The following is a 21,540-nucleotide window of genomic DNA, read 5'->3' on the forward strand; positions in this document are numbered from 1 at the left end:
GATGTCTCCTGTGTGTTTCTTTCTGGCCATGTCATATGCCCTCTGAGATAAGCAACAGATCCTGCAGCCCTTTATGGGAATATTTATAAGTCTTACTGCCTCTTTTGGGAAAATAAATATTTAGTAAACGTACTGTTAGAGTTTTCAGTTCTGTGCTGGATGTCTGTTTCCCATTTGCATACAGGATTCTGAATGTTCACAGATATCAACACGTCTTTCTGATGTTTCCACCTGATGAATTATTTTAACCTTTGGGAGGATCCTGAAAGCCCAGCTTTCATGTAAACTGCTCAGAGAGAATCCATCCTGCAATAAAAAGTCACCTCCTTGGTTGTTTATAGGCTAACTGCAGTTTTAGTCAAAGGTAACAAGAGCAAGGCACCCACTGTGTGCAAGGAATGCTGACAAGAATTTGTTTCTCAAGTAGGAATCTGCACTGAGATTCTACAAGAAGAACATTTGGTCAGAATTGCCCCCAGAACCATGATATGAACATTATTTCTCTAGAAGCTGTGTGGCAATAATTTGTTAAGAAACAAGACAGCAACATGGAGGTCTTACCTTCTCCACTACCTCCTCGGCTTCTTGGGAAGAACAAAATCAAAGCTAAGCTATGACAGAGTCTGTATTTCAAAGTTTCATACATAGATACACTTTATTTTCTCCCCTTTGGTACTGGTGAGACATTATAGTTTCCAGGTGCCTCTTTCTCCAAGGTCGGGCATTTACTACCATGCCAATACTGGGCAAACAGCTATGCAAAGATTTGTCTCCTGTCTCCCTTTTGTTGGATTTTTACCGGCCTTCCTTCTTCTCCACTGAAGAAAGAAACTTATCATCTCCTATGCCTTTTCATAAAGCTGTTTCCCCCTGTCTCAGTTTGAGGGGAAAAACGAAAATGTTTACTCACAAGCTGGGGAGGGGGCCTCCTCCACAATAATCACACCACTCTATCAAATTTAAGAAAAGGAACTTTAATACAAGTATAACTGTTCTTAACTGAGATATGTATATATATATATATATATATATATATGTTAACAGACCAGAGCAAACCGCTTCCCCAACACCACAAGAGAAAAAAAAAAAACAACAACAAAACCCAGCAGGTTTCCTCTGGGAGGAAAGTTATACTTAGGCAGTGTAAGTGTCACAGCCCGGCTGGCTGCGGAGTGAGTTTCCAGTCCCTCTCCAGCGAGACAGACGAGTGGTGAGCTCTCAGATGAACTCTGTCTCTCCCCCTGTGTTCCTTGTCCTGAACGAAGAAGGAAAACTGGAAAACAGAGAACAGCAGCGTGTCCCAGAAAGCAGCCATGACCTCTCTCTCCCGGGTCTCTGCCCCAGCCGGGGTGGGCCGGTCACGACAGTGCAGGTGGTGGTGAGACTGGAACGGAGACCAGGACCCCAAATGCAGGAACCAGGAGAGAAGCCGTGGCAAGGAGAAAAGAACCGGCTCACCAACAAGCAGAAACAGCAGCAGGCAGGAGCAGCAAAAAGAGCAGCAGCAACGGCCTCTCTCCCACCCCTGCACACACACCACCCTGATCGGTGTGTAGTCCCCCAGAACAAAAGAGACAACCTGCCCCCACCCAAGTGATCAGCAGTTAACTACTTTTTTTGTTAACTACTGGCATTGGCAGTTAGTGGCAGGGGAGAGAATTTACATAATAATCCCAAACTACAACACTCCCTGTGCAAAGCCTTGTAAGTCCTCCATTGGCTAGAATCCTACTTCAGAGCTGAGGAAGGCAGGCACCCTGTAGTTTGATTGATTTGGGATGTCTGATCTACAGAATATGCTGTGACTTGCTGAGGTATTTCTTGTTGGTCTGCTGGAGTGGGAAGTTGCCTTAGCCCATTCTCTGTAGTGGTTTTGTTTCCTGCATATGGTCCATTATTTCAGCTACTGAGAGAAGGCAGAGCTGGTGCTCCTCCTGGTTCATACCACTTTGCTTTTTTCCTAATCAGTTGGTTGCTCTCTTTAGCATCCTGTGTTTTGTTTGACTTATTAGTGTTGAGAAGTGTTGTGGGAAGAATGTTCTCTTTGTCTTCTGAGCTCCTCTGGGCAGTGCATCCAAAGTGAATGTGGAAAGGGACATAAAAGAAACTGCAATTAGGAGGAATTTGAAGATTAAATCCACTCAATATTACATGGAAAAACAGATAGAGCTGCTATGAAAAATGTCATATAGTTCCAGGTAGTTTTCTCACAATCACACAAAAATCCTACTGTGAGTGAAATACTTTCAAAAATGTTTGAAGTCTGCAGTAGGGCTTATGATTTTCTGACTGTGGTCACAACTGCTAAATAATGAAGGAAAACTTCTGTATAATTCCTTTACCAACTTGATTTCAGTTTTAACAGAACCCATTGTTTCCAGGCTATTTGCTGTTTCTGTGGTGTGCTTATTTTGTATGCTGAGGCAGCATCATTTCATTTCCAGTTCTCAGATGTCTGGCTGCTAAGGCTTTACTGTGACACACTGAGTTTGTGACACAGATACTGAATTTTTCAGTGGAGGCAAATGTGTTCTCTAAAAAGTGTCTTGCTATTGCATAGCTATTGCTGCATACTCCTAATTGGTTTTCTTGTGGTAGGAAAAAGTTAGATAGATAAAAATCTTGGAAAAACATTATATTATGGTGTACAACATTGCTTGTTTTGAACTAAAATCTTTTTTTTTCTCTTTTTTACTTCATACCTCCTATGTACCCCTCACTATGATACCTGAACTACTTTTCTGTGGTGTTAAGATAAATGAACTGTTTAAATATGAAGTTTCTATTTATTTCTGTGAGAAAGTGTAACTATTGTAAGAAAAGGAAAGAAAAGAAGCATCAAAGAGAAGACCATCAAAAGCAGCGTGGGCAGCAGGTCTAGGAGGTGATTCTCCCTCTCCACTGTGCTCTCATGTGACCCCACCTGGGGTGCTGCATCCAGCTCTGAGGCTGCCAACATAAGCAGGACAAGGACCTGCTGGACCAAGGCTAGAGGAGGGTCATGAAAATGATCAGAGAGCTGTAACACCTCTGCTATGAAGATAGGCTGAGGAATTTGAGATTGTTCAGCCTAGAAGAAGAGAAGAGAGTGCTCTGCACAGTTTTCCAGTACTAAAAGAGGGCTACAGGAAAGCTGGAGGACTCATCAGGGAGAGTAGTGACAGGATAAGGAGTAATGGTTTGATACTGAAAAGAGGGTAGATTTATATCAGATATTAGGAAGAAAGTCTTTACTGTGAGACACTGGAAGTTGTAAATTGGCCCCATCCTTAGAAGTGTTCAGGGCCAGGCTGGATGGGGCACAGAGCAACCAGATCTAGTGAAAGGTGTCCCTGCCCAAGGTAGGGAGATTAGAACTAGATGCTCTTAAGACTCCCTTCCAAAACAAGACATTCTACAAAAACTAACAGAGCATTTAAATTTACATTTCAATTAGTATTTTTACAGGTGCAATGATTTTTTTTGTCAGGTTTTGGATGGTCATTCTTGAAATACAGTTCAATTTTTTATCGAAAGCTCTGTGTTGTTGTTTAAGTAGTTACTGATTATTTTTTAAATAATTTTTATTCTTCAAGAGGTTTATCAGTGGAAGTGATTTCTGTTCACCATGTTAGTTTTAGGAGATCAGTACTTGCTGCATGAAATGGAATCCTGATGTCTGCCACAAATTAACAGCAGAGAGGCTGAAGTAGAACATTAAAAAGGTATCTTTAGCTGTTGCATTTCAGCTGTACTTTAGTTCTGGAATTCAATAAAGAATCTAATTTCATTAGCCAGTGATGTAATCTCTATTGTCATAGGAGCCTATTTTAAGACTGTGGCCAATTTCATGTAGAAATAACAAGTAGTCAGTCAATAATAATAACAAGTTGCCTATAAGCAAAGAAATAAGCTTAACTTGTTAAGCTCCTGCTGTGGTGTATTGTCTCTCTTGGCTTTAAACCAGACTTTATAATACCAGTAAGTGTAGCAAATGAGATTTGACATCTGTATGCATTTATATTATCTTTACAAATCTGAGTGTTTTGCATACTGTAATGTTCTGTTTTTCTTACCAGCTGTGTTTTGTGAGGAGTTTCTCCACAGAGCTGTTGTTTCAGTAGAGTTGTCTCTGGAAATTTTCACTGAGTCACTGGCAGTTTTGAGTGGTTAGTGTGCTGGAGCTAGAGCTGTCAAACCTGTGATGCCAGTGTACCTGACAGAAAGATTCTGATTCCAGGCAGCAGGAGAGTTATGCTTTTAGCAGAGATGTAAGCAGGGAGGCAGCCTCTTGGTGGGGCACGGATGATGCAGGTGGAGCTTTGGTCTGTTTGCTGGGGCAGCAGAGGAATGGTTGGCAGGAACCAAGGCTGATGGTGCATCAGGAAGCAGTAAAAGCTAGACACTTCACAGTTCCTTGTGAGGTGTTCTTGTTCCTCCTCCTCTTCTTGTTACTGTCTGCATGTCTCTGCCGTGCACGTTCCCGCAATCCATTGTCAATTCAGGGCCAGATGTTGAGGCCCTGGTAGAGCCCGTTAGTGTAACTTCAGGCTCCATTATGTGAAGACACTCACTGTGCTAATGAAGCAGATGGAGAGCACGGCAGTTTGTGATGATATTCAGCAGCTTTGGAATACTGCCTATCCAAACTTCAGAATGTGTTTTTCCTTTGTGATTGTTTTCCCTGCTTTAAAATAATACGTATACGTCAGATACGTGGAACTTCTGTGGGGGTGAAACATAGCAGTTGTGTGAATTGGTAAAACTGTTTTCTTCAAATAATTTTAAAGGAGTCTTTTTGTGTCATGCAGTGTTCTAAATTATACTTTATGGCCCTGGGAGACATCATTAACTAAGAAGATGGCTTTTGTTCATTCTTTGGGTTTTGTTTACTTTTGGCATTGTTTCTTTCTTCCTTTTTTTTTAATAGTTATGTGCTTTTGACTGCTAAGAAATGAGTTTGCTTAATGTATTTAAGCCATTTCTGTAAATTCATGCCCAGATTTTTGTTCCTCAGTAGATTTCCCTTTTACAGTGAAGATGCAGAGGATTAAGGAACAGGCCATATGGTAGTTTCTATAGCAATAGATTAAAAACCTTGTCTTGTCAGCTCTTACGAGGTATGATGCAAAAATTATTTTGGGAAGGCACAGTGTACATGTCTTGTATCCTGGCAGTTCTCTGTTATTGTAATGATCTCTAGGACAGTTGTTAGGTTGTACTGGTTTAAAGGTAAACTGGCAGGAGAAATGAACCCAATACAAAAGAGATTATAAGTCAGAGTTACAATTTAATAACAATATTACAATAAATGCAATGGCACAAAGAGAAATTGGTTTTAACCCACAAAACCCAGACATATAATCCAGCACCCTGGGGCACAGACACAATGGTGTTTGTTGGCCCCTGTGCTGAGACCCACCTGGTTCCCCCAGGTCTAAAGTAAAAGGAAGTGAAGAACCTGTTAGTGCAGCTGACTGTTGCAGTCTGGTGAAGAGTGGTGGTCGCAGTCTGGTCGAGAGTGGTGGTCTCCTGTCAAGGTTCTGGTCCTTCTCTGAATCCGATGAGTGGTCCCCCCAAGTCCCAAACCCCCCCAAGATTATATCGCCTCAGGTCCAGGTGGAACCACTCAGTACCTCTCCCAGGGCGGGGAGTTCCACAATGGGTGATCTCACTCTGTGAGTCATGGGATATTTTTGGAATCATTGATCGCCCATTAGCAGACATGACACCTCAGGCTGGGTGTGGAGGTGCTAATGACTTCCTGACAGGGAATTATTACAGCTCTTATCTCACAAGTGTCTTTCACACCCAGCTCACAACCTGAGGAGTTGGGTGTGCCCTGGGCAGCTGCTGCGAATGGCCCATTGTTAACAGTTCTTGTGAAATTATTGGAGGGGGTAGAATACACAGCTTTGGTCACACCCACACAGTGATAAACTGGTCCCATCTACTGAACTAGGACATAGGTGCAGTTATGAAAAGAGCTAATTGACCTTAGTTTCAAACTCAGATTGAGTGTGTAAATTCATAATTTTACACCTTTGAATTACAGGTATTGAGCACCATGCTGTTTCCATATGACTTTCTCAGTATGTATGGGACAAAATATTAGTGATAGTAATTCACGAAGAGGTTTGAATTGAGGCAGAACTGTTTTAAACAGAGTTGAGGCATCTGCTGAATCCATTCTTGGGAACCTTATTTAATAACTTGCTGTCAATGGTATTCAGTCCAGAATTGACACTGAAATTTTGGTGTTTACGAATAAGTGTGTACAGGTGCACTGCAAGCTTGAGCTCCTCTATAATCAATGGGGATTGAGTCAGTCCAGCCTAGAGGGTAATTCAGCTCAAGCTGAACTAGACATCTACTGTTGTGTTTCACATATTTCAGTTCCCTAATGGATTGTTTTAAATTCTAAGTCTAAATGTAGATATCTTAATCCTTAACTGATTGTTTGACTGTTTCCACCCTATGACTTAAAGTTAGCTTGAATTCTTGTACTACAGCATTGCAAGCAGAAATCTGAGACCTGCAGAGGAGAGTAAGGTTTGATGAACAACCCCAACATTTCTGGAGAATAAGGGAAGAAGGTTTTCCACTATGTAGGATAATGAACATGTAGCATGTTTTACCTGTGCCTTGAAATACCCTGAACCTGCAAGGGCTTGGGCCAATACTCAACAGCGGGTGTGTCTTTGCCACACTAGGACATGGTATGAGTCTACACTCTGAATAGAAGTATTTCAGGTCCTCTTTCCTGTAAATTGGTCTCCTGTTTTATTCCATGTTTGGCAATATTACTCAGCCAAAGCCTGGTTTGTGCTGTATCAAGTATTGTTTATGTTGCATGGAGGCCTTATTCACAGTTCCTTACATTGCGTCTGTTGTAGAACACTTGCAATTAAAGGCTATAATGGTTGATGACAGCATGATAAATGTACAGGTAGTGTGGCATGGTACTAGAATGAAAGTTGAAGTCCCACTTACATGTATTTGTAACCTCAGTAAAATGAAAATGGTGTGCATTTCCATGGATTTTTGTAAACAATCGATGGTTCAAAAACATGAGATGCACTTTTTGAGAGCTGAAGACTTTACTTTTCTACTTAGATCCTGAAAACCTCTTGAGAACTTGCTTATAATGTGTGAAAGAATTGCAGATATGTCACAGCACCATATAGACAGATGTATATACCAGAATCCTCTAAATACTTGCACATAACGTTGCATTTATTACAGAACAGCTGTGTGTGTGTTGTAAGGACTTGTTCAGAGGTTTCTTAGTAGACATGTAAATAAGGATTATTTGCTTTCAGGACATAGAGTAATACTTTAAGTGCAGGTCTGTGGAGATGTATTTGAGGACTGCTTTCTTGTGACCGAGCATTACATCTTGAACAGACTGAGTTCTCTGGAGGCCGCTAGTCAGGATGTGTGAGAGTCCTCTTATGCTCTTCCATTGAACTGTACTCCATTAAAAAGCAAGTAATACAAAACATTGTAAATTTCCTTTCCTGTGGAAAAGAAGATGAATGATTTGATGGACCTGGGACATACTCTGCCCTGGTATACGTGGATGCAACTGTATGTCAGTGTAGTAGCACCCATGGATGTGAAAGAAGATTGAAAGAATGGAAGATATTGCAGAGGAGGCTGAGTCAGTAAGAGAAATTAAATGGAAACTAACATTAGCCTCTTGCTTTCTCTGTCCTAAGAGAGTTTAAGCTAAGAGCTAGGGAGGCAGTTTTTTAAAGGATGAAGATGAAACATGAGTGAAATTGACTAACTTGCATCTTATTGGGAATTTGACTGTCTTTGTCTCTGAATTCACAAAAGGACATCAAGGTCCTATGCTTGGGTTGGATAGCATTTTCCAGAAAGCGGAGATTTATACCTTTTGTGGCAGAGAGGGGGAAGCAGTGGTAATGCAACTATTGCCTTTTACTGTAGGGATTAGAAGTCTTTTATATATAAATCTGGTATTCAACACTGAGGTTTAACACAGGTAGTGATCTGGGAAGATTCAAAGACCACAGATAATGTCCTGACATACAAAAGAAACTCAATACTTCCAGAGGTAGTAGGAATGGACATATTTGATGGGTAGTCTTTAATGGATTAGAATTGTGTTCTTCTTTTAGTCTGGCTATTCAATCATGAAGACTAAACAGTAGCCCTGGATTTACGGAGAGGCTTTTGAAACCAGGAGTCAACTTGAGAAGATATGAATGAAGCATAAAAAATTGTAGCAGCTATGAGACATCTTGGAGTGGGAACAGCAGCAGTCAAATTTGGTGAAACAGTGCCAGAAGTACCACCAGCATCCCAACCTCTGCTGAGGCTGGGCAGAACAGCCACCTTGCAGGATACCACAAGATGCTGGCATCCAACTAGTGACATGACTGGTAACTTGGAGTTGGTGGATCTCAAGAGATGAATCCCTGGGTACAAAGAGAGAGTGGTATATTCCAGCTAGCTGACAAAGCCTCCATCCAGCAGGGGTTAGCTTGAAAATTGCAATAGTTTTTATATTCTTGTGCGTTACCTGAATCTTGTAAACAGAGGCCAGGCAATAATGAAATTTGTGTCATGGAGTTGTTGGCATATGTAATAGCTAGGAGAGATACTGGCATATTGTTCAGTGGATGCACTTTACTCCTTGGGCTTATCAAGGATATCATAACAAGGTGAGACCTCAGATGTAAAAGAATGAAGTGCTGTCATAGATTGAAATATTTTTAAACACTCATATGCTAGTCTCCAATTAAAAAGAAGAAATGCATAGATAACTTAAAATGATACAGAAAATTCAGGAAGATGCATTGTATGGATGGAAAATTGAATACAATTTTTGAAGAAAGAAAACCTAGTATTTTAAACATCTGACTAACATGACCATAGTGCCTAAGTAGATAAGCAGGTTTAGCAAAAGATGGTATGCTTTGGCATAAATCTGATATGGGGGAGGCCTGCACATGTGTTGAGAGATTTTTGAGGTAGGCTATACTGAAATATTTAATCGTCATGATTGTCAGTGTTGCACTGATTTTCTGAAGTATGGTCAGAGAACATGATATAGGATGTAAGTATTCACATACCTTACATAAAGTAAATTTGCTGTGATGTAGATTATTCAGGAAAGATAATCCCATTTGCTTTCCTTTTAAAATTCAGCATTTTCTGAATTGCAGAGTTTGGAATTTAGCATGGTTTTAGCAGTGAAAGGTGCTGTGCATTACCAGTTGATTGCCTGGGTCTTGTGTAAGCCAGCAGGCCCTTGTCTCTACATAGAGCCCCACTGTCTTGTTCAAGCTCCATGTGTGGGCTTTAAACTTCTCAGCTGTCTTTGAAGTAGACATTCTTTTTCATCTGTTTTACATGTGGGAAACTGTTATGTAGGCTGATAATCTGTCTTTACTCTCTGAAAATTCAGTAAATAATGTCAGAGACTTGAGAAGCATTCTACATTGTACTTTTTTTAGCTTTAGGGTGTGTTTCGTCTAAGATAGTCTATTAACATCAAATTGCATCAGAGACAAACTTAGAGAGAAACAATTGTCATTCCTCAACTGAAGCAGTGAAATCTTTATTAACTCAGTCTCTATCTTGTCCTTATAGACCCATTGCATTATTTCTCTTTTGTCTTTGACTCTATACTTATTTGACAGACCAGTCACACAGAATCACAGACTATTCTGAGTTAGAAGGGACCCACAAGGATCATCGAGTCCAACTCTTAAGTCAATGGCCCACATAGCCCCCTATGTGTGGGGATCGAACCCATGACCTTGGCATTATTACAACCAAGTTTTCACCAACTGAGCTAATCACAGGGTCATTCATCTTCATCCTCCTACTGTTTTATGAAGTACAGTACCACTGCACTGAAAGTGGTGCAGACTTCTTATTCCCTAAGGAGTTAAGAAGAAAGTACTTTATTCCCTTTTTCTTTGATCCTGGATTATTTTTTTGTTTTTGCATTTTTCAGTATTTTATGCCATAAGGAACAATGTTTGTGATGTGGGTGTCCCTTTGCTTTCATGTTTAGCCATCCTTGTAAGCTGTTTACTGCTTCATGTGCTTCCTTGTCGTGAACACTCTCTTGAATAACCTGACATCGTGACAAGTTATTTAAAACCACAACTAGATATTATTAGCTATCTTTTTACTTTTTTGCTATATTTAGAGACACACTTTTTCCATAGTACAAAGAAAATGGATAAAACTTGTATAAGATCAAAGCATCCACTATTTTTATTTTTTGAATATAATCTTTGGATGATGCACCATGGGCTAGCTGGAAATTTGATCTTTATTCACTCTGCCATCTAAGAGAAAAAAGAAAATAGGTAAAAACAAAAGTAGTAATTGGAAATAGCTCCTGTGGAGCAAAGCTGTCATGAAGCATATTGATTCAGCAGTGACAGAGTTGCTTTATTGATTGTAAGTCCTTAGTAAATTAAAAAGAGGACCAAATGCGTTAATCTATGTGCATGTGTGTTTGACAGTGACAATTCAGAATGTTCCGCCAGGTTAAAGATGCATATGGAACTGTGGGAATGTTATCTACTTCAGTCAGTAATAGGCTAGTCAGAGATAAGAACAGAGTTCTTCAAAAACCCTTCTGGGTTAAATGTTCTTTACTGTACTATAAACAAAAGACAGAAGAAGCACTCCTGCTTGTTTTTTTTAAGCATTCAGGTACAGTTAATCTAGATAAAGGAATGAAGCATAGAAATGGCACTAATTTTCCTCAAAGGTTCACAGTGAGTTCCTTAAATTTGATTCTCTATCTCAATTGCAATGTGAAATTTGTTAATAGAAAAAGTGAAAAACTTTAATATATTATAGCTGAGGACCTCTATCTGTTTCATAAGCAAAAGTCAGTTTTGGATTTGGATTTTTGGCTCTTCTAAGTACTGCTAATTACTTAATGCCATTGTCCATTTGCAAGTAAATTAGTCCTTTATTTATATTTTCCTCCCTAAGTCATCACAGCTTCTCATAAGAATGAAATTTATTTAGATGGGGAGCAGCCACACAGTGTGAGATTACAGTACAAAGCTTTTCCTTCCCAGAAAAGTAGGGAGCAGGGACAGAGCTGGGATCCTATGCTGGTGAGAATTAGACTTGTCAGATGTTATGGAGATAATCTCCTGTTTTCAGCCTCAAATTCTGCACCATCAGAAATTTTGTTTCATGTATTTCTTGTTGGCTTACTGTAACTGAAATTCAGCCAGGAGGACATGCTCTTCTCTATTTTCCTACCGCTGCTGTTTAAAAACTATCCCAGTTACCAGGGATAGTTTTGCATCTGCTCATTCCCAGTGAGTTACCTGTTACAGAAAGCACTCTGAACCTCTGTTTAGGATGCGCAGTTGTTAACAAGGTAGGGTTTGAGTAGCATCTTCTGACTCTGGGGCCGTACAGTTGGTGGGGAAAAATAGTTGGAGATGCATGAGGTGAAGCAGCAGAGAAGCAGGGGTCTGGGGGGCACTGTTTCCCACTACTTCATATGGAGTCCCCAGCCTGGCATATGGAAGTGAAAGGGAACAAGGTCCTCTTTTGGGTCCTGAAGAGAGAAAGAGAGTGAAGGTGTAGAGGACCCAGTAGAGGTCTCATTGACTCATGGATAAAGTGCAGTTCTTGAGTATCATCTGGAAAAACAGAGCTTTGTAGCTACTACTGACCCAGGAAGAGGGACAGTGGGGTAGCAGAGCCTCCAGGAAGGAATTTGGACATTGTTATGTTCAATTTATTTTGCCATACTGCTGAAGAACTCAGTCTCTATCTTGTCCTCTCACACCTGTCCCCAACAGCAGTGAGCTAGAGAGGCAAAACACAGACTGAGATGTCATCTCACCCCTTTCATGCTACCCCTTCACTCCCCATTTCTTTTCTTTTCATGCTTTTCTTTTCCTTACCTGTCAGTCCTAATTAGTTGTCTTCTGCTTTATTTGCCTTGCCAGATAGCTACATCTTTTTACAGAGAGTTGCTGCTGCTTGTGCTTTATGGGACAGCCTCCCCATCAGATTTGTAAAGCCACCATGTTTTCTCCTTTTTCACCCCATGGTTCTTTGAGGTTACCTAGAATTGCAAAGTGCAAGGGAAGGAGCACAGTAGGAAGTGGCTGCCATTCATCTGTTTGTGTAGCTATTGAAGTGTTTCATAATCAGAGCTTATAGTTATGCTTTATTCCTCTTACCCCATATCTTTCTACCCCTCTAACCCCTGCTGTTTGTCACCCTTGTCACTTCTTGCCTTAAATTTAGATAGTCCAATAGGAGAAGTTGTATCACTCTATGCGAGTGGTACTACAGCATAAATAATTTTTTTCCTAAAAATGTAAATGCCATTGTGGTTTCCTTCAGTGTGCACTACATTAAATAGTAATTGTTGTAAGTGGCAATTTGTAGTGTTTGGAAGTCTTACTTATTCAGTCTCTGTCTTGCCGGTTTTTTGTACTCAATGACTGCTTGTTGCACCACTGTTTTCTCTGTTAAGCGCATCTGTATGCAGAAGCAGAACTGCTCAATTTGTTTCAATCTGGCATACTGTAGTAAGTCTGCTTTTAAATTGCATACTTAGTAGGTTACAAATCAGGTGGCAACACTTTGATGGTGCTAATTCTCCAGTATACCAGGAACTGCTGACTTGAATAGTTTTTGACCACTTTGCTTTTTCAGTAAGTCTTCTGTAACTCATTTGGCTTGCTTAAATGACCTGCTCCTTATTTTCCACAGCAAGAGTTTCTCTCATTTGGGAAATGTAAAAGGATAACATTCTTAGCCCAAGCAAAAGCAAAATGTACGACTGCCATCTGGGCTGTGAAATTGGAATAAAGCTGAAAGCATTACCTCAATATATTGCCATGGCTAGAAGCCAGATGGCAAATAGTAAAAGGACGGTCTGGTAGTTGGCATGTTAGTCAGGGTCTTTGGAGACTGCATGTGCTTGTTGTGCTGCAAACTTCCAAGAATGTAGGCAAGTTGGAAACTATTTCTCTCACCTAATACTGCTTACGTAAACATTATGTGTCTACAGAATTAATTGTCTCGGCTCAGTCTGCTGGGAATGGATAAGCATTTCTAGAGGGCATGGGCTCATTCCACATCACTTAGCTCTATATTTTACTAGGATGAATAGCCCTTTGGAGAAACCTGTCTCTCTGCATAGACATCACAAAAAGACAGTAGCTGGTGGTCTTAGCCCAGATACCCAACGTTCAGATGCTTGAGATACAACAAATGAGCCCTCTCTTGTTATGCAGTTGCCTTTAGTCAAGGGGTAGTAATCCTTTCTGCCTCACAGGTACACATAGGGATTGAACTGTGCTACTGTGTTCTTACAAAGGAAGCTTTTACTGTGAAAAGAAAATTTTATTTATATATCTTTAAATATAAATAAAATTTAATTACATATGCATGTATTTGTGACTGTCTGTGATTTTTGAACACAGTGCTGAAAGGGAGACATCTTTAGGATGGGGGACCTGGAGACTTTTACATGTCTCCTGGAGACTTTTGCATCCCTAGGAAATGTGCAGCTGTTTTATGGCAGTATTCGGTTGAATGCATTAGGGAGGCAAACAAAGCTAGGACTTGGGAATACCTGGCATGTCATGTTTATGAAGCTCCATAAGTCATGCTCATTCATGATGACTGGTTTTGTTTCTTTTTAGATTGTGATGCATTTCAAACACCCTGATGGCCATACCGTGGCACTTATGCTGCCCCGATGCAGTTTATTGGTGATGACTGGAGAATCCAGATACCTGTGGACACATGGGTACGTGTAAAAGTCCCTGCATTGCTGATAATAGAAGAATAATAGATGTTGTTTGTTTGCTTTATTAATGACATTCTGTATTTAAAATTGCTCTGAAAGAAATAAAGTCAAGTTTTATAATTAATATACAAATTCAGTCCTCTGCTCAGTTGCTCTCAGGTTAAGTTGTAAAACTTGGGGATTTAGGAAGCTAATTGCCAGTCCCTAAGGTATAGTTTACTGCTGCTGTCACAAGTGAAGTTTCACTCACAAATCACTCTCACATCTGCAATGTGGAAGTTCTCAATCACGCTGATCGGGTAAAGAATTAATTTTAGTGCAATTAGTGTCAACTTTTCCTTTCTCTCTTTTCAGCTCACAGTTTTTCCAATTGGATCACATATGCCAAAGGCTTGAGAAAGGAGCTGGTTTAAGAGTGTGACTTCACCTGTGCTGAGGGCATAAGGGTGACAGAGGGGTGTCTTTGTGACTTATTCCCAGCTGCTTTAGGGACACTTTAGCTGCTGATAAGACTGCATTGTAGTGAGAAGGTTTGGGAGCCTGGAAAGAGATCTCTTGAAATATGTCTTGATGTTTTGCTTATTGTAGAATTTAAATACATGCTTTTTAAAATGTGCACCACTGGGAGATACTTACAATAGGAGTGCTGAAATTAGCTAAAACCTTTAAACCTAAAAAGGTGAGCTCTGAGAGTGACGGTAACACACTTCTGGAGAATATGGAGATGCTCATATTGGACAACAATTCCCATGGTAAACATTTCTTCCTTTGTTTTACCCTAGTTGTCACTGGTTCTGCAGTCAGTTGAAGACACTAATTACATTCTATGTAAATTAAGCATCAAATCCTTTTATTGGCAGAAGACTTTCTGCCTTTTAAGGCAGAGAGCTGGAGATGCATGTGGAGTTGTAAGTGGAGCAAGGCCCAGTGGGACATCTTCCCTTAAAAAGCAGCTTCCAGGGGAAGGAGGGGTCACCCTTGCTGAGGCCTCAGCTTTCTCCCAGGCTACCAGGTCTGCTCTTTCCAAGCTGGCCCTGAGCAGCCACACTCCCAGGAGGTGTAAGGATACATGCCGAACACTTGCAGTACTTGCTGGCGGGCATTCAAGTTTGGATAGTGTACCTATCTGTTAAAAACTGGAATGAGATTATTGCTTAACTCACTTGTACCTTGAAGTGATGGTTGTCTTTTGAGAATCAACGGCAAACTACATCTAAAAGCAAGAACCGGGATCTTTCTACTTATGTATAAGCGATTCCTGTCCCAGTGCTTTTCTGTACATTTTGAAAAGCAGTAGTGGGTCAAGATACTCAACTGGAGTAACCTTTCCATCATGCTGGTGGGACGTAGTGTTGTAATCAACAAGATTAATCATTCAGAAAGAAAATGCAGTTAATTTACTTGCATACCTAATGTCAAAATGTATTTAAGATCACTTGTGATGCCTTTTATCTACTCCTCTGAAGTCAAATTAGAGAGCAAGAGACACAGTTTTGAAATTATTATGGAAATGTTTTCAATGTGTATACTTGGATGCCAAGGAATTAGTGACTTCATTTTGACCCCATTAACAAAGTGCACAGGGAAAGGATTTTCATTCAGTTCTCTCTGAAAGAGAAACCTAGGGTTTAGAAATAAGCTATATAGTGTCATCAAGGAGGACAGAAGATGTATGTTCTTTTTGTCTCATAAGCGAAAGTAAAATTCTGACTTTTCTGGTGAGGTTCATTTGTGACCTTTTTTTCTGATGAGTTCAATTTTTGACTGTGTAACCTGACAAAACTCCATTCCTGACACTGCAATAGTAAAACCCCTCTGTGCCAATCAAGAGGGTGTGGATCATTTTATTTTTGACATTGGGAATGCTGTTTTTAGCCTAGCCTGTATCTAGAGTTGTTGCTTATACTATAGGTGAAAGGAAATTATTTAGGTTGAAACTAGAACCTTGAAAAAGAAGACTTAATTTCTGCAAATATTGGCTGTTATGCTTATTGCTGCAGGTACAAAAGACAATCAGATAGAAAATCTGCTAACTCAGGATTTGCTGTCCAGGGAGTCTTGGGCATTCACAGCTGATTAATTCATCATAGCTCCATTATCTGCCATAAGCAAGGCAGTTCTTTATTAAATCCCATCCTTTCCATGGCTGCCTTGGGAGATTTCCATTCTTGGGGTTGCTCAGTCTCTCCTTTTTGCAACATCTATATGGACCATCAATGTACTGCTTCCTGACTTCCAGACAGAAAGGACCTGCACTCTTTTCCCTGAAACTGTATGAGAGATGAGCTTCCTGCAGTAGGAAAGCTGACATCCAGCAAAGGATGGGAAAGCTGGTCAGGCTGCAGGCGACAGTCTCGGTATTTGGATCATTCTTGGTTAAGTACAGGCACTGGGCAATTTCATGTGACCTGCAAAAAAGATCTGGTAGAAATTTGAGATGAGATTGAATGCTCAGCTTTATAAAAATGTTTTAGACACCTCTTTTTTCCCCCCTTTTAGCTTAGCCTATGAGGGTTTAACCCAGCTAATCAGTATGGAAGTCAGTTTTATGCTGAGAGTTTGTCCTGCTGTGAGCCAGTTTCTCGGAAGCCATAATTCCTGAAGGAGCTTCACTGAGAGGCCAGTTCCTTAGAGATGATTTGGGGGTTTTGTTGGTTTTTTTTTGTTTGTTTGTTTTGCTTTGGTTTGTTTTGCTTTGGTTTGTTTTTTGTTTGTTTGGTTTTGTGGGGTTTTTTTCTTTTGTTCAGGAAACTTCTGCAGTAATCTCCTTGATGACTACATTTAGAAAGTGTTTCAGTGTGACAGGAACAGCTTTGAAGGGCTAGGCTATTTCCCTGAAGAATTTCCATTTTGTTCCAAGAGTATCCATTTTTTCCCATGTGCAAGTGATGGAAAGTTACACGTAGATGTCCCTGTTTCTCTTCTCACACATTGTATTTCTCATTTTACTTTCTCATTTTCCGCTTCTCAATTTTGAAAGTGATCCATTTCTAGAGCTATTAAAAATTCTTGGGTTTGGTACTTTTTCATAATGTGAACCTCTTAATAAAATTAGAAAGTTCCAAATTATTCTAATTTTATTAATTTTGTACTTGCAGAAATATTTTTGTGTTCCTCTAAGACCCATGCCAAATCCAGAAGTATCTGAAGAAGCTCTGTTTCCAGTTTATTTGCTTGCTTGCTAGATAGATTTTGGTCAAGAAAGATCTACAACAGAATTTGTCCCTTTAAGCAGTTTAATAGATCTCCCAAGAGCTTCATTATTTGCATTTTCTGCTGTTGATAAGTGAAAAAACAATTCTGTTGTAAAGCAGAATTCATTTGAGAGGCCCATTTGCAACAAGAAATTTCAATCTGCTAATGTAGAGCTCAGCCAGTTTTATGCTTTAATACCCATAGCCACCATTTTTAATCATATATTCTATCTTTATCATACCTATTTCTATGTCACAATGTATGGTTTAATCCTGGCTGGCAGCTAATTACCATGCAGTCTCTCACTCACTCCCCCAGCCCTGATGGGCTGAATTGGAGATAAAAAACTAAGCCCCACAGCTTGAGATAAGAACAGTTTAATAATTGAAACAACCCATAATGACACTCACAATGCTAATGGTAATAACAACAATGCTAGTAATAGTAATGAAAGGGAGAGAGAGGAATGAAACCCAAGTGAAGCAAGTGATGCCCAGTACAGTTGCTCACCACCCTCTACCCAGTGCCCAGCCTGTCCCAAGCAGTGATCGGTGCCTCCCGGCCAACTACCCCCAGTCTATATATTAAGCATGACACTCTGTGATTATGGAATATCCCTCTGGCCAGGTCGGTTCAGCTGTCCTGGCCAGGCTCCCTCCAGTTTCTTGTGCACACCCTCGCTGGCAGAGCACAGGGCACTGAAAAGTCCTCACTTAGAGTAAGCACTGCTGAGAAACAGCTACACCATCAGTTAAGTTATCAACATTATTCTCCTGCTAAATCTGAAAGACAGCGCTGTCGCTGTTAACACAGATGCTAAGGAAATTAGCTCTATTCCAGCCAAAACTGGGACAAAAATAAATATATAAAAAATTAAGTTCTAGGCAAATAAACCATCAAATTTTATGGAGGGGAGGGAGGGAAGGGAAATGTAATTACTTGCAATTAAACAACACTTTAATTAATGTCATTAGTTTATGTGGCAGCTCTTTTCTCTCTGAAATTGAATAAGTTCAAAACTGAGAAGCAGCAGTACATTAAATAGCGTGTTGTAATCACATTTGTCTCAGAGTGTAAGAACTGCCTTCTTACAAAGATGGATTGTGGTTTTTCTGATGCAAATTGAATTATTCCTTCATTTGGTGTTATTTTTAGGATCACACCCCGAAAATATGATATCATTCAAGCATCGGAGCTTGGGCAAAAGTTTGGAACAATCACTGCTGATGTTGGAGATTTAACATTAAATCGAAGGGAAACAAGGACATCATTTACATTCAGGAAAGTGAGGAGAGGCCCTTGCAATTGCAGTAAGTGTCTTGAGGCAATCTTCAAGTCAAAATTGTTATTTATCACTGATACGTAAGCTTTTTCTGTTTTGAGCAAATCAGTTTATTCCTTTGGGTAGTTGGGTAGTTCGGCAGTTCTTGTAGCCAGTCCTGGATGGTTCATGTGGTTGCTGGAGTTTCCCTATACAGGAAGGAAGGCTTTGTTCTGAAGCCAGGCAAGTAGTCTGGAATCTTGTGTTTCACTGACACTTCAAGTGTTTAAATAATGTAATAGAATAGAAGTAACTACTGTTCTTCAGGTTTCTATCAGTTTTGATTGTTTTTTGAGTGGGACTGTAATTTTGAGAAAATAAGTACCTTAGAGAAGGAGAAGCAGTCAGATCTGCAGTGATGGAGCCATGTAAGTGCCTTAGGGCAGTACAGATAATAATAGACAGGTGGCTCAGTGATTACATGGAACTGAAGTCCATTTGTGCCCTCAGAACAGAATTTCAGAGGCTGAATTGCAATGATGTCATGGTCTTTGGCATTGCAGACACCATCTCAGTTTTGAAAACATTAACATAGCAGGATTAATGCTCACTGCAGACAGCCTCTGGTACATGTGGGCAGGTTGCTTGTTTTCAGGGCATCAAACACTTCTGCAGTTTGACCTGCATTTCCAGTTTATAAAAGTAAAGGAGAAATGAAATATTTTTTGTATTGTAACATTCAGTTTTAATCTTATTTTGCTGAATAAGCTTAACCAATAAGGAATCACTTAAAAAGTAATCTTCTGTAACTGTTTCTGTATCTAGTTTACCCATCTGTCTGTGACAGCCAGAAAGGACAGCAAGGACTGGTACAGCCTTCATTTCCCCACAGTGAGATGGAAGCCTCGAAGCTGGAGCAAGAATATGTACACAAGGTGTATGAAGAGATTGCCACACACTTCAGCAGTACCAGACATAGCCCATGGCCCCGAATTGTAGAGTTTCTCAGGTCCCTGCCAACAGGATCAATAGTGGCTGATATTGGTTGTGGTAATGGGAAATATTTAGGCATCCGTGAGGATTTGTACATGGTAAGTAGTATCTACTGTCATTTCTGTTCAGTGGTTCTAGTATTTATTCTGTCATGCAGTTGTAGCATGTCAGAAGTTCAGTTGTGGGAAGAATGCCAAGAACAGAAAGCTTGCTTCCTGGTCCAAGATCAATTACTAATTGTGTTAGGTTTCCACAGCCATTCATTATGTACATTACCCTTTTCTTTTTTTCAAAGCCACTTTTGCTTTGCAATTCAAAATATGTTAATAAAAAATAATAATGGATGCAGTGGATTGAAAAATTGTAATGGATGGTTTAGCCTTTTTTGTCATGGCTGTTGAATAAAATTATTAAAAGGGAAAATGGCTGAGCAATGTGAATGCTTCCAAGAAGTTTTTCACTTGGCTCATGGGTAGTTCATGCAGTCTACATGCCCCTGAAATCTCCATGGGCAGCACTATTTTTCATGTATCCTCTTTGGTTCCCTTTGGCCTGGTGGCATGTCTCATTTGTGAATGATGTCATATTTGGTTGACCCACCTCTGGCTCTGGGCATAGGCCCAGTAAATATGCCAACATAAAATTCACGGGGAAGTCTCAGCTTCAGTACAGAGTTCTGGCCTTCCTTTCACTCCATTTTCTTCACTTTTAGGCAGTTCTGACGTCATTCTTGCTCTTGTTCTCTCTTTCCATGTCTCACAGTCTGTACTTAGTCCAGTTTACTTCTCTCCTTTTCTGTCAGGGAGAGATGAAGCACATACAAATATGAATCAAGACATAATTTTTATTACAAATATTTCAAAGACTTTTTGGGAGAAAGGAAGTCAAGCCTTATGTTGTTTTAATCAAAAAAAAAGTCTCATCATGGTATCTGCTCTCCTTTGTTCCAGAATTGTCTGATTTTTTCATGTTCCTGTACCATGAAACACTTTGAAATCCATCAGGCTCGAAAACTTCTATGTAGAGCAAAACATTCATAATTGATAATAAAATTATCAATTTGTTTCGGTAGTTTCTGTCCTGCTATTTATATTTAGCTAAAAACATAAGTTGTTGTTTAGAACCCTGTCTGCATTAGTAATGGATTTATTTTCCTTACTGTTCTTATAGGCTAGAACATCATCAACCAATTTATAAGTAGGTATGTTTATGCCTGACTGCTGTGGCCTGAATATAGTTATTCATCTTCAGTACATTTCAGATTTTTCATATAAGAAAAATCACCAAACCTAACTGGAGAGGAGCAACTTTTATCAGGGTGCCATGAAGATCAGCTGGTCACAGAATGAATTTGGTACATTGCAGTTGTGAGGTTTGTGGTAGATTTTTAAGGTGAATTACCAGCACCAGTCTGTTTCTGCTTATTTTCATCTACAAGTCAGCACAGTTTCAGGAGGATGGATGCAACTCCTTCTTTATACTTGATTTATATTTCTGTAGCAGCCAAAGTGTGGTTAAAGAAAACCCAGTGTATATTGTGTTTACAGATTTTTTTAAACTTTTGACAAGGTATCGCAGATACTGTGACTCCTATGGAGTTGAAGATCAGAGATTACAGAATACGTTTTATATATTGAATCCATTGTTGGGATAAAGGAAATGCAATCTAGATGCAGGACATCACTTTTCTCCCTCATTTACTCCTCTTTACTTGGAAGCATAAAATCCAGGCATAAACGTAATCAATTTTGCGTTTCCTTTTTGTGCACAGTGTACTGGAGCTCTTAGCCTATTGGGAAAGAAGCAATACGGCAGTGCTATGATATTAGGAGCTATTTAGGGGTTGGGTAGAGCACTGTTGGCTCAGCTGTAGAGCTTGGGGTGTTTTGACTCAAACACTGAAAACCTGAGGCAAGCACTTCCTGAAAGCAAGTGATGTGCTTTAAAGGTTACTGTATGCTTTTATGCTTTAAGTAGCAGTGCTAATGGTAGATCAAAGCTAAGGTAGCTCTCCTGATGACTTTAAGCTCAGGCACTGCCTGAAAATGTCTCCACTGTGGCCTGTGCTATTGTATTTGTTTCAGTTTCTTCGGATGATTGCATGCAGCCTTATCTACTTGAGTATCCTTGTGTGACAATGAAAGGCATAAGCAGCGAAAGTGACAGTGCTGTAATGGCTGCGTTATTCTGACACAGTGGGAGAGCAGCAATAAAGAGCAGCAATTTCATGACAAATAAATTCAGATTAAGAATGTTTGAGCTAGAGATGAAATTCATGTCTGATGTAGCTAGGACAAAGACTGGAGAAAGGTTGAAT

The 21,540-nt window shown here is 39.9% G+C and overlaps 1 protein-coding gene across 3 annotated transcripts in view; it reads left to right on the forward strand.

Moving 5' to 3' along the window:
* Positions 1–21,540, forward strand: part of ALKBH8 (alkB homolog 8, tRNA methyltransferase) — a 55,671-nt gene that overhangs the window by 26,786 nt on the left and 7,345 nt on the right. For all 3 annotated transcript variants that reach the window (XM_071554897.1, XM_071554916.1, XM_071554907.1), the window contains exons 8-10: positions 13,668–13,774; positions 18,125–18,279; positions 19,056–19,321. In XM_071554897.1, the coding sequence (XP_071410998.1) occupies positions 13,668–13,774; positions 18,125–18,279; positions 19,056–19,321 (528 nt within the window). The remainder of the gene's footprint in view (positions 1–13,667; positions 13,775–18,124; positions 18,280–19,055; positions 19,322–21,540) is intronic.

Source organism: Pithys albifrons, chromosome 1 (genome assembly GCF_047495875.1).
Source record: "Pithys albifrons albifrons isolate INPA30051 chromosome 1, PitAlb_v1, whole genome shotgun sequence".
NCBI classification, from domain to species: Eukaryota; Metazoa; Chordata; class Aves; order Passeriformes; family Thamnophilidae; genus Pithys; species Pithys albifrons.